Source organism: Pinus tabuliformis, chromosome 8, assembly GCF_031772625.1.
Source record: "Pinus tabuliformis cultivar Carrire ecotype Pingquan chromosome 8, CPIR1, whole genome shotgun sequence".
Lineage (NCBI taxonomy): Eukaryota > Viridiplantae > Streptophyta > Pinopsida > Pinales > Pinaceae > Pinus > Pinus tabuliformis.
This window is the reverse complement of record NC_142294.1, coordinates 1,042,700,703-1,042,724,776: the sequence shown is the minus strand read 5'-3', so window position 1 is coordinate 1,042,724,776 and position 24,074 is coordinate 1,042,700,703. Positions and strand designations below refer to the sequence as shown.

Genomic DNA, 24,074 nt, shown 5'->3' with positions numbered 1-24,074 from the left:
ATTACAAAAATGCTTAATGTACCTTATAATAAATGACCCACCTCCATTTGATGAGTATGCTAGATGTTAGAAAGCATTGACCGGAGCATGGATGGAAGGATTTTGAGGCTAACTATGTATAGATCATCATAGGACTGCTGGTTGGCAAGCTGAACACACGGGAGAACATTTTTCTCCTACGGGTTACCCACTTGGGTGGGTAACAATTCTATTTCATTGCTTTTCTGAGCTGTGGTTGTTGGCTGCTACAGACTGGGAATTTCGACCATGTCTGTGCACTTTTTTTTTTCTTACCTAAAACTGGAATATGTTGATACTCATCCATTTTCATCTCATTCTGTTTAAACCCTACTGCTGGTGCATCTGTCTTCTAGCCAATTATATGACCCATTTATGTTTGGTCCATTTTCATGCCCTTTTCTTCTCATACTATCTTTTAAATTGAAATTCTTTGTGGGTTTTTAACAACAGGTATTGATTGGTCTGCTATGGTAGAATCTTGTGTAGTTCCAAAAGCCTGAACAGCCAACACAGCAACCTTATTGTACAATTCCTTTAAAACAAACAGGAAAGTTTTTACAAATAGCCTGACATATTAATGCCCTTAAAACATGAGCAATATATAATATTATATGCTTTTGGATGAAGTATATGCCACTGTTTTTGTTAGACTACACAGTCCTTGAGAACAGCTGTTTGGTCTTAAGGCATGATTCAGCAGGACTGCAAGGGACTTTAACCATAAGTCTAAACTGATAACAGAACAGAACATGGTATTTTGCTCATGTCCATTATGCAAAATTAGTATGGGAGCAAAAGTGGTTGCTATACAAATTCTACAAACTAGGATTTTCAAGTATTGACATATCAGGAGAAGAGAAGAAAACAGTTATGAATGATCGGCTTGTAGTTGTGCTTAGTCAATAGCTTGAATGTTGCCCAGAAGTTTTTTCTTCACCGATTTTCTTCCCTGCCATACAAATTTCCCTGTATTGGAAGTACTTTTATTCTCAACACCCAGGGAGCCAGGCAGGGAGGGGTCAACTGATTTATTTATTGATGCCTACAAGGTTAATAAACATATAGAAGCCTAGGAGGGGCAATGAACACTTACATATAGGTGTTAGTACCCGTAAATGGCATTCATTTTTCAGCATATCTCAAATGTGATGCATGCGGATCTATAGATTGGAAGTTCTGAATGTTGATACATGGGAAATTAATTAATAATTGTATTCTTGAAATGCAGGTAATGGTAAACTCTGCTGAGAAAGTCAGATTAGCAGGCAACCCAAATGTAATGGTTTGTGAGCGCGGCACGATGTTTGGATATAGTGAGTTAATTTCAAATCCTGTATTATTTTCTTAAAATGAAAATTTATGTGCAGCAGACATGATAGTTGTTTTACCTATTCATGAATACTTTTGGATCTAGAGTAGGCTTTTGTAATGAACCAAACAGTTCATTTTTGGAGCCATCACAAAAAAAAGGCACAAGAAGGCCATAAATGTCCAAGGACATAAAATATAAATAACATTTTAATAAGGAATGATTCATACAATGATGAATGATATGCCACCATTTGACTGGCATACATAGTACTCAAGAGTCACTATTTTAAGGAACACGACTATCCCAAGAGACACAATTCTATGCTCTAATTAATGCAATAAATGTAATTCTATTCATTACATGTCATCCCTGCTCGAGATTCTGTACTTGAAGTAGCTGAACAAATGAAATGAAAACATTTTTGAAGCTTCAGACAATATTGTTGCATTGTGTTATGTAAAAAATTAGTTATTATTTAATTTTAGGTTATTATTTAAATTTTAGGTTAATTAGACGAAAGGGCACGATCATAAGATCATGCCCTTTCCCCAAAGGGTGCCCACGGCGATATATAAGCCAGGAACCCCCACTGTAAACAATCATCTTCAGTCAATTAACCATTAATACATATTTATATATATATATTTTTCTGCATATCAAGAAGTTTTCCACTTCATTGGTATCAGAGCAAATTCGTTCCTCGGGCTCTGTTGATCCAATGCCATCGGTTTCCTTCCGCTGTCGTTGTTCCCTTACTCTCCCTGTATCCCTCTTTACATTCCACGCCCTCGAATTCGCCGTCTTCATTAGTTTTGACACCACCTATCTACCCTGCCCAGCATTCCGCCAACATCATCGTTATGTCGCTGTCACGGTTCCGTTCCCGTTTCAGTCCACCCAGCTGTCACCACTTCATGTGCCCATCAGTGTACCACGCCGCTGTCACCATTCTGCCGTTTGTCTTTGTATAAAATTGTCGTTGTCCATCTCCGCCTGCCTTGGATAATTCAGCCGACCTGCTGACTTCCGTGTCCCTATCTTCTCGTCCACCGTTCCACATGTCTGCTGCTAAAACCCTCCATCCAACCTCACACCGTGTCCCTGCAATCTGTCCGCTGTCCATTCTTACGCCATCCACTATCTGTTCTACGCCGTCCGACTTACCATCGTATTTTGGTCACGTCTGCGGTGATATTCGATAGTTTTTGAACAGTCAAAGTTTCCCATCAATTATATATATATATATATATTTTTTTTTTCTGCGTATCAAGAAGTTTTCCACTTCACATTGTAAAAGGACCATTCCGTCCTAGGTCATTTTTTTTGAAGTTTTCTTTTACTGAAATTTCTGTGGTTATGGTTCTTGATATTTCAATGATGATAATACTTTGAGCTCACATGCTGATGCACTAGGGTATAATCGAAGGAACATATCTATGAATCTTGACAAGTTGCATGATACTAGATAGAGCAATGACTTCTATGATTGAGATGACGATAAGGGTCATTTGATAATTCTCTTCTTTCATCTTTGAATGAGGTGAAGGACATTTGATTTTCATGATGAGTCGGATGCTCAATGATACCCTTAATGGATTTGTTGATTAATAAACTTTGTTTGGTAGCAACAACTTGTTCATTCAACATAATTGTATATGTAGATATTGTTTTATCAACAAATCCTGCTTTCAGATTTTGAATGTCACGTTTTCCCTTTCTTTAACTGTTTGTATATTGGAATGAGCATGAAGTAAGATTGGCCTAGTATGAATGGCACTCCCAAACTGTTCATGGAAAGACCATGCTTTACGCTGGGTAAACCTGTCCACTCTACGTAGTAATCATTATTTGTGTTGGTGGATGCTGTGCACACTATGTAAATTAAGCTTTTTATCTGTTATAGGCCTGCACAAATATTGTTAGGCATAGAAAATAAATTCTCTCCATCCGGTGCATCAAAACCATTGTCTCTTTGTTGGTATTCTGATAGTTGTTCTTTTGTGGTTTTGGTGTCAGCCTAATTAGCATCAAATTTACGACTAAATCCCCATGGTATTAACACGTCGTATTGGATTTGATCGATCAAGCATGCAGCAAGTAATCTAGATGGGTGTTCCAGGTGCAAGGGTGTAATCTGGTGTGATATAGTGCATGAGCAATCCAGTAATCTTGCAGTATGGAAGTCTTGAATCTCTGGTGCATTGATAGAATCAATTTGTTGCATATGGCAGATTTAGATCATGTTTTGGCATGATTGAGTTCATGCTATGGTGCGATTGTACACCGATTAAATAACGTGGAGTTCTGGTGTGATTGAGTTTGTGCTATGGTGCGATTGTCTTCTGAGTGTGTGGTCTGATTCATTGATCACAGATGTAAATGATTTCTCTGATCTAGGGTGAACAATTGGAGGACGTAGTGCATGATGTGTTCATATGGAGAGGGTTTGTTGTATGGTTTGTGAAAATTTGGATGCTCAAATTTCTATTGTAGCAACTGATTATGTTTCTTCTATTTGTTAATTACTGAATAAAATTATTTACTGTTTCCTACAGTAAACACCAAAGCTAATACACTGCAACTTTCACCATTTAAATAAAATGCGGAAACAAGAAACTGAACAAGAAAGAAACAGAACATATCTACATAGTTATTTTTGGACAAATGTCCTCGGAAAAACCTAGTGTGGGGAAACCGGTCCAGCAACTAAGGGTTTTATTATTAAGCAGTAGTCATTTCTGAATACAAACTCTGGATGCCTTCCCAACAATCTAGTTACAGTGAATATCACTAATAGAGAGATAAGTGAGGTTACCTCATACTATCACTGGAAATCTTGGCTGATCGAGCCACTGAATGAACTGCGCTTGGCTGCCTCTATATTGCCTCTGCGTAGTCACTACATCAACCCAACATCACACCCTTTGGGGACAACGTCGCCCCTTCAGCTGATTGATTTTTTTCCCAAGAACTTTGATTTGCACCTCCCGGTCTCACACCCTGGCTTCTGGCTTCCGCAATCAATTCCTTCACCAAATTTTCGGATTCCATCTTGGCTTCTGCGTTGCCTCTGCGTGGACCTGCGTGGCTCTGCGTCAACCTCTTTGGCTCTACGATGCCTCTGCTAGATCTCTTTCTGCCTTCTCTGCTAAGTATTCTCTGAACGTGAAAGATTTCCCTTCGGATACTATCCCTTCATGTAATGCCCCTTCCTAAATTATTTTGGAACAGGATTAATTTCTACATTTTGGGGTCGATTTTGGAGGTGATGGGGCCCATTCGATTTTATTTGGAGGTTAGACTTATTAGAAGTTATTTCGATTTGGTTAATTTGTACGTGGGGGCCACCCACACTAGGAGAATACACATTCCCTAGTTTGATTTGCATGGAGGGCAAATCGATGGTTAAGTGAGGGACCCACGATGGAGGGAAAATGGATGGAAAAGTGCTCCACGAAATCTATATAATGAAGGCAACTCTCCTCATTTCAACATCTTATCATTTTGACGTATTGAACTCAACCTTAGTTGCTCGAGCTGCCTAGCTAGGTTACTGTGCTATTTAACACACGAGTGTCTCCGAGCGGAGATCTCAACCCTTGCTTCGGTGGACTTCGACTACCATCCTAGGAAGGCAATTCATACTACTTTGGAGGAGAGCTAGTGGAGTTTCACAGTCATATCATATAGTGTTTGTCTCAGCTAGTACGTGTTTCTGGAGGACGCAAAAGGGGAACACACAGGGGTTGCTTGTGGGTTCATCCGGGCAGCAATTGCTGGGGGAGTTTGGACATTGGAGCTATAGTGGAGGATCAAGTTTTCGGGAGAGTTTTGGAGCAGGAGGTTGCTGCATTGGAATAGTTCGATTTACAGTGACCAGGACCTTCGCAGAGAGCCATCACTAGGCTCACGTGGGAGTTGGAGGAAGGAATTGTAGAGTTGGAGCTGGCCGGGAGAAGTAGGAGATCATTTGGAGGGCTATTTGAGGAGGATTGCCGGAGTTGGGAGAGCAGAGATTGACTGGATCAGTCACAGCAACAAAATTCGAAATTGGAGGAGGGCCAAGTTGTGAAGTGTCAATTTTTGAAGGTTGGAACAAAGGGAAACCCTTTCTGGGCTTTTTCTAGGTTTTGGGCAAGGATTACACTCCTAATTTTATAGAATTTTCTAGGTAGATCTAAGGGGTCAAACAAGGGTTCCAACTCAGTTAGCAGCTAGAGGAGCCAATGTTGCACTAATCGTTATCGAGATAATATCAACGCGAGGAAAAAATTGTAATAATCGGGAAAAAATCGTTTGGTACAAAAATATTAATTTTTTTCAATTTTTTTTAATATCTAAACCATCTACAACATAAAATAAATACATTGACACATAAATATGATAAAAGAACTAATATATAAGATGTTTAATATCATTTCTAGTGCTAAAATCACACATCACAGTGAATCATGTCCTAAATAGTAAGTCCTGACTTCTGAGTCCCAACTCAACCTCAAAATATCAACAAAAAATATAATAATGTATCTCATATCATGAGTCATAATGTCATATACAATGAAATGAACCAAATAACTAAAGTCTAATACTATTGATTTCCTTTGCCCCTCTAGATGTAGATGTCGGTGGAGTTGGCAGGCCGCAGTAGACTATGGAGTCTGTTGTGCTCTAGAAGCTGAAGAACTAGGAGCTACAGGAGGTAGACCACGTCCTCTACTTGTGACAGGGGTAGCTTGGGTCACCTCCTCAATTTTTTTTTGTTTATTATTATTTTCTTGTTCCCACGATTTTTTCCCAAAAAATCAGGCAAAAAAAAATTTCCGAGTACTAAGTGCGATTTTATCTTTTTGTTGAAAATATCGCGATTATACGGTAATATCGCGATTTCAACAACACTGAGAGGAGCTAAGGGGAATTTGGGCCAAATTTTTCAGGTCAACATTTGGTCAATTCCTTCGTGGGTTATTCTGGGTTTTTGGTGGAGAGGTCGGGGTTAATCTCCTGTAATTTTCTGAGCATTGAAGGTGGGATTTCCAGCAGCATCTTTGCAGCAGACAACACAATTTCACAAGGGTAGCGTAAGACATCATTGTAGCAGTGATTTGTGCCATCTTGGCTTGACATATTACCACCTAGGTTTGATCACGCTTGCCATTGAGGCAAGCCCGGGTGCACCACTTCCACATTATTGTACTTTCCTCCCATATTATAATATTTTGGCTCAGCTGTTGGTTATTCTTGGACTTTTTATGGGTGTGCACTAAATGTTTCAATTTTATGGTGTTGTTTTTATTGTTTTCTTTGCAGAGCACTATTTTTCCTAGTTTGGAACATTCCAGCCACTGAATGAACTGCCCTTGGCTACCTGTGCACTGCCTCTGCACAGTCATTGTGTTAGTCCAGCATCACACGCTTTGGGGACAACGTCACCCCTTCAGCTGATCGATTTGCTGACCGGGAACATCGATTTGCACCTCCCAGTCTCACACCCTGACTTCCGACTTCTGCAATCGATTTCTTCAGCAAATTTTCGGATTCCCTCTTGGCTTCTGCACTGCCTCTGCGTGGCCCTGTGTGGCTCTGCGTCAACCTATCTGGCTTTGTGCTCCCTTTGCTAGATCTCTCTCTGCCTTCTTTGCTGAGCATTCTCCGATTGAAAAAGATTTCCCTTCGGATACTATCCTTGCCCCTCACTGCAAAAGATCACTATCGAAAATCTCTCCGACAGCTGCTCTGCTTCAGAAAATCGAACTTTTGATCTTCCCTCAGTGTGATCTCCAAGTGCCCATCAATCCTTGTCTTATAATCCTCTTTTTGATCAATCAATGGCCCAGATTAGATTCTAATCAATGGATAGGATCATATTGACTTGATCTCCATCTTCTTCTAGAAGTTTCACCCAAAGTTTAGATTAATACCCATTAATTATTTTAATTTCCTAAGTTTAGACTTAGGGACCCATTGAAAATAATTAATTATTTTAATAAAACTGTCTCCGGGTGGAATTTCCCAAAACGATTTCTGGGTATTGGAGAATGCATGTGTCTAAGCCTTCCTGCAAAATTTGAGACTTAAAGCACATTCGATGCTACTATGTAATATTCCTAATTAACCATGGCTAATTGGAATATTCGATTTTGTCCAAATTTTGCCTTCTATAGTTATTTTGTAAATAAAAAAAGTGAGGAAGGGGGACACAACTCACTTTTAGAATAAAAAGTCACTTCCTAGTAGCACAACGTTGTGACTTAAAGGGGAGCCAAGGGGGCTAAAGAGGAGATGCAGAAATGGAGCCCACACAGACACATGGAGGGATTGCGCAGGAGGCAAAACACACGTGGCAAGAGGGGAATCACACAGGAGGAGGTGAGCCTTGGGATTGAGAGAGGCAGAGACTATAAATGAGAGAGGAGCTCCCTCATTTGAATCATTCTGTTAGGAGCATTTGTGATAGTCATTTCGACTTGGAGCACGCTGGCTGTTTAGCTAGTCTGCAGCACTATTTAGTGCATTGAGTGTCTCCGTTCGGAGATCTCATCCTTAGCCCCGGGGGACTTTGAGTGCCTACTCGGGCAAGGTATTCCTATTGGCATTTCAGCAGTAGTTTCATCAGCCTTTTTGTAGCAGTAGTGGCAGCGTTTTGGAGGTTTGCGCAACACTAGGAGAGGGACACAGTTCTGAAGGACTGCGCAGTACTGTGAGAGGGACGCAATTTTGGGTTGAGGATTTGCAGGAGGTTTGGTGCTGAGAGGTAGAGTAGGGGATCAACCCTTGCATATTGGGGAGTTTTGGCAGGGGTTTCAGGAAGGTTTCTGGAGTATCTCATTCAGTGGCAGCATAGAGCAGTGAGGAACTGCGCAGAACCCCAAGGGGGTGATTTTCAGGGGTCGGCTATTCCACGAGAGCTTTTTGGATTTTCTTGGGTTTCTCGAGTAGAGTCCGATTCTAGAGTTTCAGCCTTTTTTTAGGAGGGGAGCAACCCCAAATCCTCATTTTATTTCTAGTAGCAACAACAGCATAGCAGTTTCTTAGCAGCTTGGACGCAGATCAGAGAGGGGCCATTCCTTCGCTATTTTGAGTATATTTCTTCACTTGCCTAGTGCAAGTAGAGGTGCCATCTTCCTGAACACCTCCTGTACTCATTTTATTACTCAGTATAATAAAATGGCTTAGCATTCTCTCTGCATTTCTTGTGTATCTGTTTATGGTTTATTTGATATATATCGTATCACTGTTATTGTATCTCTTTGAGCACTCTCGGCTATTATACCACTTGTGTGTTTCTATTATACTCTTAGACAAAGTCTGGAGAGGGTTAGGTAGCCTTCGGATCTCGTCCTCTTCTTAGAGGCAACATATCTGGTAAATGCCCTCCCAGTCCATCTCTGGTTGGAGTTTGCTTGTGTTTGAGGAATATTCCTGATAAGGGATATTACAGTGGTATCGGAGCATAGATCTGGCTCAGCCTTTGGAGCTAGCAATCTATGACACCAGGGGAAAAACCCTATATCTGTTACAGAGGTCGGAGATACAGAGACTCTGGGCGTAGGTTGGAGAACACTTACGGAGAGGGAGACTGTGTTCTGGTAGTAGACGCAGAACAGGAGGAGCCTGTAGTGGACGCAGAGCAGAGGGAGCCTGTGGTGGACGCAGAGCAGGAGGCTCCGATGGCAGATGATGACGGGAAGAGATTTGCGGATATGCTCCTCAAATCAGTGCAGGATCTGTCGAGACAGATTGAGGTGATGGGGTAGAGATTCACGACAGTAGAGGCTAGATAGCGTGAGAGTCCACGGGTTTTCCAGGTTGGTGAGGGATCGGGTGCATCCCACCATTTGCCAGAGCAACGTGATACTGCGCAACAGGTGGCCTCACATGCCCCTACACGCTCTACCATGCCCACCTTCTTAAGAGCAGACATGGGGGCCGTAGCCCAGCAAGAGGCAGAGCTCGGACATATGGGTGATTATTTTGTAGTGTACCAGGCCTATGGGCAGGAGTTCAGGGAAGCCCTCTCATTCAGAGATTTTGTTCAGCTCCAGTGGGATAGCAGACCCCGCGACCATCACAGAGGGTATTGGCATTGCCATGATGGTGACACCCACCGTGCAGCGAGTAGATTCCACTTGCCTATGTTTGATGGTTCATCAAACAGTTCGGCAAAGTCTTGGGTGGAGAAGCTGGACATTTATTTCCAGCTTAGCCAGATGTCGGAGACAGAGGCCATCAAGGTGGCAACATTGCATTTGGATGTCCGATGGTGAGGCCCAGGATTGGTGGTTTCATGGGATGGTTACACTCGGGCACTCTACAGTGACGACATATGTCGAGTTCACCAAGAGATTGATGGAGCGATTTGACCGGAGGGATCCAAAGCAACATTTTGTTGAGCTGACGAGGCTCAAACAGACAGGGAGCCCAAAGACCTACATTGCAGATTTCTTGAGGGTCTCCGTGATGGTGGCAGACCTATCCATAGCGCGGATGGTATATATGTATGTTGAGGGGTTAGCAGAGCCACTTCGGGGTCTAGTTCGATCCACTAGGCCAGCCACACTCCAGGACGCCATCAGCAGGACCCAGGACTTACAGGATGTCTCACCAAGGACCCGGACACCTTACCCCCAGAGACAGAATTTCTAGTCTAAGGGGAAGGACGTGAGGATTCCACCTCCAAAGGGGAATCCAGGAGGAGTAGGACTTGATGATGATGCCAGGAGGGAGCTGAAGAAGAAGCAGTTGTGCTTCACATGTCAGGAGCTGTAGGCACCGGGACATAGATGTGCTGCTGGCAAAGCACATTTTATTGAGGTTTTCTCTGAGAGCAGTGGAAAAGAGGATGATGGGGAGGCCGGAGATAGCCATGCCGTACAGGGACCTTTACCACCTCCACCACCAACAGCAGGAGGTGCATCATTTGCACCCACCGGAGGGGCCCTTGTAGCATTACGAGGAGTTCCCAAGTATCTGACACTACGCGTACAAGGGACAGTACGTGGCCAACGAGTATCAGTTTTGGTTGATAGTGGGGCAACCCACAACTTCATCGATGCACAGATGGTTGAGCGGAGAGGTACCCAGACAAAGAGCTTCGATGGGTTTTCAGTCTTGGTCCTAGGAGATCAGAGCATGACGTGTGCTTGTTATGTTCTAGAGCTTTCAATGACGATGGGCACCTACAATTTGACTGACCATTTTTTTGTGGTCAATATCCCGGACACTAACATGATATTGGGTGTTCAGTTGCTTATCACTCTAGGGAAGGTCACGACGGATTGGAAGACCCTAGAGATGGAGTGGGATGATGAGAAGACAGGGAGGTATGAGAAAATACGGGGACAATGCACATATCCGCCTCAGACTGTTTCGGCTCATCAGATGGAGGTAGTCTTTCGGAAGGGAGACATAAGAGTGGGCAGTGGAGCTGCGTGCATCAGAGGCAGGGACTACAGGGCAGTCGGTACATCCAGAGATACAGTCCATCCTTGATCAGTATGCCATAGTGTTTGGGGAGATTCCACCAGGACAACCACCGGATCGGGGGTTTGAGCATACCATCGAGCTAGAGTAGGGCATACAGGCAATGATAACCACCCCCTATAGGCACCCCAAGGCCTATTGGGATGAGATTGAGAGGGATATCCAGGAGTTGCTGGCTCTTGGGCACATTCGACTGAGCACGAGTCCTTTTGCTTCTTTAGTGGTGTTGGTGAAGAAGAAGGACGGTACGCTGAGGATGTGCATTGACTACAGGGCTTTGAACAAGAAGACCCTGAAGAACAGGTACCCCATACCCAGGATCGATAAGTTGATGGACGAGTTGAGAGGGGCACGTTTCTTCTCAAAGATTGACTTGAGATCAGGGTACCATCAGATTCGTGTGAGGGAGCAGGACATTCCCAAGACCGCCTTCAGGTGTCACTATGGGCACTTTGAGTTCTTGGTGATTCCTTTTGGGCTAACCAACGCCCCAACTACATTTCAGTCATGCATGAATCACATCTTCCGTAGTCACTTGAGGAAGTTTGTGTTGGTATTCTTCGATGATATTCTCATTTACAACAGGACTTGGGAGGAGCATCTCCAGCACATTGAGGCAGTATTGCGTATCTTACAGGAGCAACAGTCCTATGCCAAACTCTCCAAGTGTGAGTTTGAGTTGACGGAGATGTTATATCTGGGACACATCATAGGGGTCAACAGAGTGAGAGTCCACGAGGAGAAGATCAGGGCCATCAGAGAATGGCTGGAGCCGAGAAGCGTGATGGAACTTCGAGGATTCATTGGCATCGTACGTACTACTGGAAGTTCGTCAAAGGTTTCTCACAGCTTGCTGCACCCCTGACAGACTTGACGAGGAAGGGAGCATTCAGTTGGTCGATATACAGTGCAGCGAGCCTTTGACAGGCTCAAGGAGGTTATGAGCAGCTGCCCAGTGCTTGCATTGCCAGATTTTACGCAGCCATTTATTTTGGAGTGTGATGCATCGGGAGAGGGGATCGGCGCAATATTGATGCAGGGAGGTCACCCTATAGCCTTTGAGAGCCGAAAGCTCTTTCTGCACGAGAGGTTGTATTCTATATACGACAAAGAGATGCTGGCCATCATGGATGCATTGGCTAAGTACCGACAGTATTTGGTGGGAAACAGGTTCAGGGTGAGGACTGACCACAACAGCCTCAAGTTCTTTTTGGAGCAGAAGCAGTTACAGGAGAGGCAGCAGAAGTGGATCAGTAAGATCCAAGCATATGACTTTGACATTGAGTATGTCAAGGGTAAGAACAACGTGGTAGCAGATGCCCTTTCACGTAGACCAGCCACGTTGTCTTTTATGAGCTTGGATACAGACTGGAGGGCTCGACTCTTAGTAGTGTACTCCAAGGACAGGTTTGCATGTGAGATTCTGGACGGGCAAGTGGCAGATGGCAGGTACAAGGTGATCGATGAGATCATCTATTACAGGGATCGGATCTTCTTGACTGAGGGGTCTCAGCTCAGGAAGAAGATACTCCATGCTTGACATGACTCACCATTGGCAGGCCATCAGGGGTTTACCAAAACCTACAGGGTCATTAGAGAGAGGTTCTCATGGAAGGGCCTCAAGGAGGACGTACTCTAGCATGTCAGGGAGTGCGAGGTTTGCCAGAGGAATAAGGGGGAGATGAGCCATTCCGCAGGATTATTACAACCTCTTCCCATTCCGGAGGGGAAATGGGAGAGTATTTCAATGGACTTCATCACAGGGTTGCCCATGGTACAGGGCAAGGATTGTATCTTTGTCGTCGTTGATCGACTGACAAAGTACGCATATTTTTTTGCCATATTCATACATTATATAGCAGCACAGGTGGTCGAGTTGTTCTTCAGGGAGATCTTCAAGCTACATGGTCTTCCTAAGACCATCGTCAGTGATAGGGACAACCGTTTTATGGGCGGATTTTGGCAGGAGCTTTTCCGATTGGTGGGGACGGAGTTGACACCGAGCACCAGTTATCACCAACAGACGGATGGGCAGACAGAGGTAGTTAACAAGTGGCTGGAGGGCTACTTGCGTAACTATTTCAGCTGGCAGCAACGAGCATGGCTGAAGTGGCTGCATCTGGGGGAGTACTGCTACAATACTGCACATCACATGTCCATTGGTATCTCTCCATTCTATGCCTTTTATGGGTATCATCCTTTATCTTTTGTTGACGTGATGTTTGGTGATAGCAGGGCTCCTAGAGCCAAGATTTGGATCCAAGAGAGTCAGGATATCCTCCGAGCTCTCAAGGATAACATGGCTACAGCGCAGAATCAACAGAAGCTGTATGTCGACAGGGGTCGGGTGGAGAGACAGTTCGAGGTAGGGGACATGGTCTACCTACGATTACAGCCATACCGACAGTCGTCACTGAAGCAGAAGGGGGCTGAGAAGCTCAAGCTTCGTTTTTATGGGCCATACAGGGTGGTACGTAGGATTGGACAGGTTGCATATGAGTTGGAGTTGCCCCAAGGTAGCAGGATTCATAACATTTTTCATGTATCATGCCTGAAAAAGGCATTGGGGCAGCAGGTGACGGTGACAGATGAGCTACCACCCTTGGATGATGAGGGGCATTTGGTATTGCAGCCGGAGGCTATCATTGATACCAGGGAGAGGCAGCTGCGGACTAGGACAGTCCGAGAATTCTTGGTGCGATGGAAGAATTTGCTGGATGAGGATGCCACTTGGGAGAGTGAGAGGATCTTACAACATCCATCACTTTAGTTGCTTGAGGACAAGCAACATTTTGTCGGGGGAGATTGTAATATTCCTAGTTAGCCAAGGCTAATTGGAATATTCTATTTTGTCCAAATTTTGCCTTCTATAGTTATTTTGTAAATAAAAAAAAGTGAGGAAGGGGGACATAACTCACTTTTAGAATCAAAAGTCACTTCCTAGTAGCACAACGTTGTGATTTAAAGGGGAGCCAAGGGGGCCAAAGAGCGGACGCCGAAATGGAGCCCACGCAGACACATGGAGGGACTGCGTAGGAGGGAAAACACACGTGGCAAGAGGGGAATCACGCAGGAGGAGGTGAGCCTTGGGATTGAGAGAGGCAGAGGCTATAAATGAGAGAGGAGCACCCTCATTTGGATCATTCTGTTATGAGCATTTGTGATAGTCATTTTGACTTGGAGCATGCTGGCTGTTTAGCTAGTCTGCAGCATTGTTTAGTGCATTGAGTGTCTCTGTTCGGAGATCTCACCCTTAGCCCCGGGGGACTTCGAGTGCCTGCTCGGGCAAGGTATTCCTATTGGCATTTCAACAGTAGTTTCATCAGCCTTTTTGTAGCAGTAGTGGCAGCGGTTTGGAGGTTTGTGTAGCACTAGGAGAGGAATGCAGTTCTGAAGGATTGCGCAGTGCTGTGAGAGGGACGCAGTTCTGGGTTGAGGATTTGCAGGAGGTTTGGTGCTGAGAGGTAGAGCAGGGGATCAACCCTTGCATATTGGGGAGTTTTGGCAAGGGTTTCAGCCAGGTTTCTGGAGTATCTCATTCAGTGGCAGCGCAGAGCAGTGAGGAACTGCGCAGAACCCCAAGGGGGTGATTTTTGGGGGTCGGCTATTCCACGAGAGCTTTCTGGGTTTTTCTGGGTTTCTCGAGTAGAGTCTGATTCCAGAGTTTCAACCTTTTCTAAGGAGGGGAGCAGCCCCAAATCCTCATTTGATTTCTAGCAGCAACAGCAGCATAGCAATTTCCTAGCAGCTTGGACGCAGATCAGAGAGGGGCCATTCCTTCTCTATTCTGAGTATATTTCTTCACTTGCCTAGTGCAAGTAGAGGTGCCATCTTCCTGATCACCTGCTATACTCATTTTATTACTCAGTATAATAAAATGGCTTAGCATTCTCTTTGCATTTCTTGTGTATCTGTTTATGGTTTATTTGATATATATGGTATCATTGTTATTGTATCTCTTTGAGCATTCTCGGCTATTATACCACTTGTGTGTTTCTATTATACTCTTAGATAGAGTTTGGAAAGGGCCAGGTAGCCTCTGGATCTCGTCCTCTTTTTAGAGGCGACATATTTGGTAAATGCCCTCCCAGTCCATCTCTGGTTGGAGTTTGCTTGTGTTTGAGGAATATTCCTGATAAGGGATATTACATACTAGAAATCAACACTCCCTCTTAGCGAGGAGTGTGCTCTATCAATGCATCCTGTTGGAGCATCATCCTGTTCTGTAACATCTCCTTCTGCGCTGTTGATGTCCGACATCACTGCCCACCAACTACTGCACAAATGCTGCATCTATACTGCTGCTGACCCTGCCACTTCCAACACTACATCCATACTGCAACTCCCTCTCAAATTCTGCATCCATGCTGCTGTTGGCACTGCCACTGCCAATTGCATCTGCAATACAACCTTCTCCAATTGCCGCTGCTACTGCATCAACAATGAAAAAGCATCCCAAATTACTGAACAAGTGTTCAATTTGATGCATCTTGTTGCTGGAGTTTTGACTGCTGCTAGTGTCTATGCTGACCCTTTGAAGCCTCTGTGCTGTTGTTGACCTTTGCTTTGTGCCAATTGCACTGCTGCCAACTCTGCTCTGCACTGCTTAGTCTCTGATGCTCGTAGCTATTGCAGCTGTCACTCCGACACTACTCTGCACCAAATGACACTAGTCCATCCCGCTATTTCTGATTTGCGCTCCCGTAGCAAGGAATTGATCCAAGAGGTGGACTCCTAAAGGATCCTGCCCATTTGCAGTCCTTTTGAATTGTAGCTCTAGATCGCCCCATCTCCCTCTTGGAGGCACATGGGTTGTCGTGGCGAACTCCTCCTCCTCGATCTTCCCGGCTGCAACCTTTAGATCATGCTTCTTATCTTTGTCCTTCTTCTTGAAAGGACATTGTGTTGCGTAGTGACCGAATTCACCATACTTGAAGCATTTAATCTTTGAAACATCTTTCTTCTTCTTCCGTTGCTCCTGTTGCCCCTTGGATGTGAGGTTTGCATTCTCTTCTTCCTCCTTGGGCTTCGACCCACTACTGCTGCTACTCCCGTCAAGTTTACACTTGACCAAGTCTCTCCTCATCTCCTCTTGTTTAAGCGCTGCCCACATTCCATCCCAGTCTAGCAAAGTCGCCCTGCCCAGGATACTCTGGACAAAAACTTGCCACTCCTCAGATATTGAATTTAGGGATAGTCTTACCATCTCGGAACCTTGACGTGTTGACCTCACAACTGCTAGCTCGTCTCAGGTCTCCTGAAGCTTAGTGAGGAACAAATCAATGCGTTCCCCCTTTTGCATCTGCAGAGATCTCATCTTCTGCTCCAAGTACATCTTTCGCTGCTTGGAAGATCCCTGATATAGCATCGACAAAGCATCCCACATCTCCTTGGTAGTGTCTCTGCCAACGATGTGACAAACTATATGATCACTCACTTCGTCAAGGATCATTCTCTTAGTCTTTGCCATTTCTCCCTTGTACTTCTTGAGCGGATCTGGTTCCGCGAGCTCAACTACCATGCTGCCGACGTAGATCTTGAGAAAATGTTCATCCAAAAGGCATGACATCCTTGCCTTCCAGATCACATAGTTGGATGAACCATCCAACCGATCCTGATCTCTCAATCCACTTGCTGCCATCTCTACCACTCGAAAAATTCAAATGACCTCCTCTCTCCTGCTGTTACTTAGCAATTGAGAATTCGAATTCCCTGGCTAGGAATTCTTTGAGGAAGAATTTCCCTCAAGTGTCGCTTCTTCCTTTTGATGTCTTTCTGCCCAGTAACTACCTCGACTTCCACCAAAACCCAAACGAGTGGAGAGTGAGATCACAAGATGTGAGTGTCAAAATGACTTGAAGACCTCTTCTATTTATAATAAAATTTTGAGGATAGGTTGGGGTAATTTGGTTGCTGGCTAACCTTGACGAATCGTCACAAGATATCCAACTTCTTTCATGACTGCTTGCAAGAGTTCTCCTTTGACTGCGTTAAGGACTTGCTTCATTAACTGAAAAGTAGGGCAGCGTAGGATCTACAAGAAGACCCTTTTTCTTCCACGGCTAGGGCACTTCATGACAGCGTATATCCTAGAGCACTCCCTCTAGATCTCTTCTTCATCAAACCAAAAACAGAATGAAGAGAGATCACAAGAGTGTTTGTGCAAATGACTAGCAAGCCACCTCTTTTTATACTAAAACATCGAGCACATGTGGGGGCAATTTGATCGCTGGCCGACCTTGATGAATTTTCCCATAACACATATAAATTCATATCTCCATGAATACATGTCGGAATCAGATGATCTTTAGATGAATCCTACACCTCTCGACGAGAGAAATCCAAGAAAAATATCAGCTGCCATAAATAAGAAGACCCACATGGAGTTTAGCCCAAGTTGCCAATTTTAACACTGCCTCTCAGCTAGGGAGAACTCCATCTGCTAATCCATCTACCATACTGTACTATCTCTGCCATCAATGCAATGCCCTGCATTGCTATACTTTGCGCTGCTGAACTATAAAGAAGAAGAAGTGATCGAGAATGTATTATACCATTCTCTACTGACCCGAAGTCAGTCCCATATAAAGAGAGTGTCTTATACCACTTTTACTAATCCGAAATCAATTCCAAAGAAAGAGAGTGTCTCATACCACTCTTACTGATCCAAAATCAGTTCCAAATAAAGGGAGTGTCTCATACCACTCTTACTGACCCAAAGTCAATTCCAATTGATCCCATATCAATATCATCCTAGCATAAGGAGTACGGTAGTACATGATGCGTCCATCAGTAGTACTATGGTCCTTATCCTCATTTCCCTGCTCATTGGCCAGATGAGAGGTACTTCCCATGAGTCCCAGACTGCATGGGTAGGATGTCTCAGCAGGAGAAGGATGAACCACTCATCCTGCCTACCTGTCATCATGGGGTATCCTAGGGGAAGGCTGAACCACTCACCCTGTACACAACAAATCACTAGCAGAAAGCTGAACTACTTACCCTATGTTTGTGTCTCAGCAGGAGAAGGATGAACCAATCACTCTGCCTACATAGCAAACCACTAGGGGAAGGTTGAACCACTCATCCTATGGTTGCTCATCGCTCCAAGAAGTACCCCCAAGGCCTCTGGAGTTCCCAGAGCTCAATGTCCATATCATACAGGACCTTGAGGAGAGAGTCTCTCCTCGACTCCTAGTTGTTCTCGGAAAGTCAAGAATTTGACCTTTCCCAGGGGTTTCATCTGAATATCGACGACCTGCACATTAGACCCAATGTGATGGAGCCTTATTGCTCCTCATTGTACCATATCCCAGATAAAGTGGTACCTGATGTCTATATGCTTGGAGCGATCATAGAACACGGGATTCCTCAACAATCGAATCCCACTCTGGTTGTCACAGAAGATCACGGTGGTATCCAACATGTGTCCAAACAACTCACTGAAGAGCTGTTGATTTGGAGTAGCATCAGATGTGCTCTATCCACGAAAATTGGTGGAGAGACTAAAGCACATGAGATCTCCAAGACCCAGAAATGGTTTGGGCAGAATCTAACCAGTTTCGAAGATATTAAAATAATTAATATTTTTAATGGAGTCCCTAAGTCTAAACTTAGGCAAAATAAAATATTAATGTGAATAAATATAAAACTGAGTTAGAATGGTCCAAAAGTCAAGGATCAAGCCAGATCTAATCTTAGCCATTGATTAGGGACTTAATCTCGACTGCTGATGGACCAATGAAAAAAGTATAAGAAGAGGCTTGAGGGTCAATTGGAAAACACGCTGAGGGAGAGCAACCAGTTCGATTTCTGGAGCGGGGTTAGCTGAGAAATTCAAACTAGCGGTTTGGAGAGTAGCAGGAGGCAGCAAGTACGGAGCAGAGAGTCAGGATCAACAACAAAAGACTAGTGCAGAGGCAGGAGAGGCAGACGTAGGGCCTTTCAGGCAGACGATGAGGCAGCAGGAGATTGCGCAGTCACTAGAGGGCTTCCGTGGGTGACGCAGAGAGGCCCAGGGCTGACGCAGACAAGAAGGGGCTGACACAGAGTGTCTGGGAGCTACGCAGAGGTCAGCTAGGCTGGCGCTGGGTTGGGAGAAGTGGTCGAGAATTTTTCACTCTATTGGGTAAGCCAGTTTGGCACCCGGTTGTACTGAAGATTTACTGAATAATAAAATCCTCCCTTGTTGCACTGGTCCCACATTGGGTTTTTCTGAGGACTGTTGTCCAAAATATGTGTGTCGATGTGTTGATTCTTGTGCGTGTGTTTGTTTTTGTATTATGGTGTGATATGTGCAAAAGAATTTATATTAATGTTTATTGAAGGAATTTCATAAATAACTTATTGAAAATTAGGCAAAGTAAATAAGATGTTGCAGTGATAGAATTTTCACATTCCACAACCAGACAGCTTCACACAAGACCATACTCGCAGCTATGTATCCGGCCTCAGCGGTGCTCAAAGTAACCGTCTTCTGCTTCTTGCTTAGCTAGGATATTGAAATAGAACCCAAAGAGAAACAACCCTCATAAGTGTTTTTGCGATCCTCCACACTGCTTGCCCAAGCAATATCGGAATAATCATGTAGCCTCACATTTCTAGCAATGTATCTTAGTCCATGAGTCATTGTGCCCCGAAGATATCTCAGAAGATTCTTGGCACTAATCCAATGTAAGTGATGAGGCTCAACCATATGGCTCAACATGTTAATTGCAAAACATATATCTGGACTGGAGTTCACCAAGAACATCAATGCTACTATGAGTTAAGAAACTCAGAGGCATTTCCCAAATTAGGTCCGGCAGCACTACCGCATAAAAGTTAAACTCCATCTGGGTAGTCACGGGCTTGCAGTCCATCATTCCAAATTCAGTATCCAACTCCCTCTTACTTTTGCAAATGAGAGGGTCTGTACCTGCCGGAAAGAGGTTGTCCACATAAGGTACCAGTATGAGAGGTCTATCATCCACAACCTTAAAGCAATGGTTTGGATTGACTTCACTCCTAGTGAATTTCAGCTTCATCAAATTGCTATCATTCCTCTCATACCAAGCCTGGGTGCTCGCTTTAAATCATAGAGAGCTTTCTTCAACCTGCATACATGAGATTCCCGATCATGAATCTCAAACCCCTCGGGTTGTTCCACATCTGTGGTCTTGCTATTACATGAGGGGAATGGTCCCCTTGTAAGATTTCCTTCGGTACATCTTGGACATGTACCTTCATGCTCTTCTTTGAATTCAGGCATCCCTATCACCATCCGTCTTACATCGGGTAGGGCCTTACAATGAAGATGGGCAGACCTCTGGTGCCATTGAAGAGATGTGTCACATGACATGGTCCCCATTGGACTTCCTGCAACTTGATACAAATTGCCAACCCTGAACCCAAGAGTAAAAGCATCTTTAAAATTCCTTTTCCAAACACGTACCTTTCCATCGATGAATGCCACCTTGTAACTTGTGTCTTCCATTGCCGAAATGGACACCAGGTTCTTTTTGAGATCAGGTACATATAAAACTTCTTGTAAATGAATCTGTTACCTTGATTCAATTGAAGGGTAACATTCCCTACATCATTTACGGGATCGATGGCATCGTCTCCAAGCATAATCTCCAAGATTGATTTGTTCTCTATTAGATTAGAGAGCACTTCCTTGTATCTAGTGAAGTGCCTTGAAGCACCACTATCAGTAAGCCAATTTCCCAATGAGTCCGAAGGAGAGGCAGTGGAGAGGGCTGATATAAGATAATACTCCTTTTTCTTGATAGAAACAACATTTGATTCTCATACCTGGAGTTCCTTACTTTCTTGGAGGGTCGACCATTTCCTTGATGTCTTGTATTCCGTTTTTCTTTGCCATTGTACCTGTGATTCCTTCGATCATTGAATTTGCCCCTGGAATGATTGTGATCATCATCATGTGATGTGTCCCTTCTATTTGGACACTCCCTCGCATAATGGCCAAACTTATTGCAAGCAAGGCATCTTCCCTTCCTTCCACCCTTAGGTCCGGACTTTCCATTGAAGTGACCTTTCGGTAGGCCACCAGACGCTTATCGATGGAATCTCTAATAATCTTCTTCGCTTTGACTTCACCCTTGGTGTACTTGTTCTTTGGAGTAGCCAGTGCATTTGATGGAGGCTCAGGGATTTTACCCTTCACGTAATCTAGCCCTTCTTGCTCTTCCAATGTCAGATCCATAGACATCTTCCATTTGTGATAATCAGACTTTTCATAGAGTTTGTCTTTTGTCGGGAAGTGGGATGAGGAACCCATTGAGCCTTTGACCTTTCCAACTATCTTCGGTGATTGCTCTTTCACTCTAGCTTGGGCTTTGTCTTCACCTCAGCTCTGATACCATGTTAAATTTAGGTATGTTCTATGCTTAGAGCAATTTAATTCAATTTTTCATATTAGCTCAATGACAATATTTAGATTAGCAATCACATTAGAATGATAGTAAAGTGCAAATAGAACATAAACATAAACAATAGAAGACAAGACAAGACACGAGGACACAAGATGTGGCACCAACTAGGTGTTGATTTGGGGTAGCATCAGATGTGCTCTAGCCATGAAAATTGGTGGAAAGGCCTAAAGCACATGAGATCTCCAAGACCTAAAAATGGTTTGGGCAGATTGTACCCAGTTTGGGAGATATTAAAATAATTAATATTTTTAATGGAGTTCTTAAGTCTAAACTTAGGAAAAATAAAATATTAATGGGTATTAATATAAAACTGGGTTAGAAGGTTCCAAAAGTCATGGATCAAGCCAAATCTAATCTTAGCCGTTGATTAGAGATTTAATCTCGGCCGCTGAAGGACCAATAGGAAAAGTATAAGAAGAGGCTTGAGGGTCAGTTGGAGAACACACCAGAGTGATCAGTGATTCGATTTGCTATAGCGGGGTTGCTAAGCAAAGTCGAATTAGTGATCAACAGCGAGGGGCAGTGAGTTACTGGACAAAGAGACAGAGATAGTGCCAAGAGATCAACGCAGATGCAGAGAGTGAGACACAGCAGCCAGAGCAAGCCACGTAGAGCCCAGTAGAGACAACGCAGAGGCCAGAGGGCCTGCGTCATCCACGCAGAGGGCAGTAGGAGTGAGGTAGAGGGTGCCAGAGGCTGGGCAGTGCCTCAGAGGGTTGACGCTGTTAGAGTCGGTCTAGTAGCCCTCCATCAGCGATCAAAGCTCTTTGCATTTGCATAAGTAGGTGTCTCATCAGTATCATCTTATTGCATTCCATTAGGCATGCCATAACCCTGATGGAGGAGCTTGTGTCATTTATTCCCCTCTTGGCATTGCTGGATCAAGTTTGTTTCAGTCAATAAATTCCTTACAGGGTCATTGGTCTTGTCTTGAAATCAAGGTCCTAGGTCTAGGGTTTAGTCCAATTTTGTCTTTTGAGGTCATGTCTTTTGAGGTCAATAAATGCCCAGCAAGCCATAGGGATGTTCATCAAAGCATCATTTCAAAGGATTTCATATTGTATAGCTAATTTCTACCTTGAGTTCAAAAACCATGTTTTTGAAGGCAAGGTCATTTTCTCATTTTTGTAAAAATTTGTAAAAAATTCAAATTCTTCAGAAGTCGGCATGCGGCCTTGGTCTCCTTTGCCAAGACTCCTCAGAAGCTATTCCTGCAAAAATTTTCAAGAAAAAGCATCATTTCAACCAATTTCATGACAAAAGGAAACCACAAGTCAGCAACAATTAGTTTTAAAAAGTGTCATTGCATAAACATTATAAAGTGGGTTTGAGGGGAAATAAATTTAAATCAAGCTTATAAAAGCCCCTCTCTCCTCATTTTGTAATTCTTTTGCCTCCAAGACTCCAAGAGCAAGTGTGAAAGGCGATTTAGTGTGAAACTGGGCGAATTTGGTGACTGCACCTGCGCTCTACGCATCAGGGCCTGCGCGCTACGCGTTGGGCGCGCGCTACACGTCAGGGCAGTCTCTGCAGTGCAAAAATTGGTCGGGCGCTACGCGTTGGGTGCGCGCTACGCTCCAGAGCCCGTGGGCTACGCGTTGGGTTTCCACCTTCAGAAATTTGCCAGTGAGCCACAAATCGACTTCTTCCTCCTCAATTTCTTCAGGTAGGCCTCAAATCATTGAAGTTCTTGCTTTGTAAAGATAACATGAGCGTGAAAATGTGTCAAATGCCATCAAGTTGAAATGGAAAATTCATATGTATTATGTTTTAAAAAAAATTCGAATGCATGTGAGCTAGGGTTTTACATTTGCTGCCCAAGGTCATCCTTTTTCACTCCCTCATTTCCCCACATTCCCATTATCCCCTCCCTTGTCATTTTCACCTAATCTCCCTAACAAAAAAAATAAATATCAAAAGCCCTAAAACCCTACCCCTATCCCTAAAATTCAATAAAATCTCCCTAAATCCTACCTCCTATCAAACCCCTACAAATTATGATTATGTGATGATGTATGTGTCGTAATTCCTTCCCTAAATTCCCTTTTTTATATATTTTCCCTAAATCCCCTCAAAAGTCCCCCTCCCTAACATCTCCCTTGTGTTTTTTGTCCCCTTGGAGCAGCATTCAAACAGTCAAAACAGCAGGTCATTTGTGCAGAAGCAACAGTACATTTCAGCCATTTTACTCTTGAAACCATGTCAGAAACCGAAACAGATTATGAGCAAAGTGATGACCGTGAGTCAACACCGGAGGTTGAGGTGCCAAGGAGGCCTCACAGGGGTGGTAAGGGTGGTCAGCATGTGAGAGAGGAGCCCACCTCTTTGGCCTATTTGCAAGCTTGTCCACTTGCAGTCACATGTTTCCGTCATCAATCATGCTATGGATATTGCGAGAGAATTTCCCAAATTCAACACCACAGGGAATTGGTCCGCTTGTTTGTTTTGCATTTGCACAACGGGCATGTGAATCTTGCAGGGGTGGATTTTACATTGTCACCTGAGGTTGTTGCTCAAGCAACAGGGATACCCAATGTTGGAGAAGAGTGGAACAAGCGCCAGCTGTTGGACAGATTCCAGTATGAGCCCTACATTAAACCTGTATATATGAGGCACCTAACTGGTGTGTTTCCTTTCAGATTCTTGAGGGATGAGTATGCGTCCTTGATGAGGTTCATCATTCGCTATTTCACCTGTGAGGGCAGATTTTCACGTTTTATTCGTATCATATCCGCTTGTTGATGCATTTCACACGGGTACGGATGATGAACATTCCTTTCTTCATGTGCCGGAATATTGAGAGGATGGTGCCCTTGGTGCAGAGA

General features: G+C 43.9%; 1 protein-coding gene across 3 annotated transcripts in view; it reads left to right on the top strand.

The window, feature by feature from the left end:
• LOC149238917 (2-dehydro-3-deoxyphosphooctonate aldolase 1-like) overlaps nucleotides 1-24,074 on the top strand; it is a 459,022-nt gene that overhangs the window by 221,218 nt on the left and 213,730 nt on the right. For all 3 annotated transcript variants that reach the window (XM_089373239.1, XM_089373240.1, XM_089373238.1), the window contains exon 7: nucleotides 1,250-1,334. In XM_089373239.1, the coding sequence (XP_089229365.1) occupies nucleotides 1,250-1,334 (85 nt within the window). The remainder of the gene's footprint in view (nucleotides 1-1,249; nucleotides 1,335-24,074) is intronic.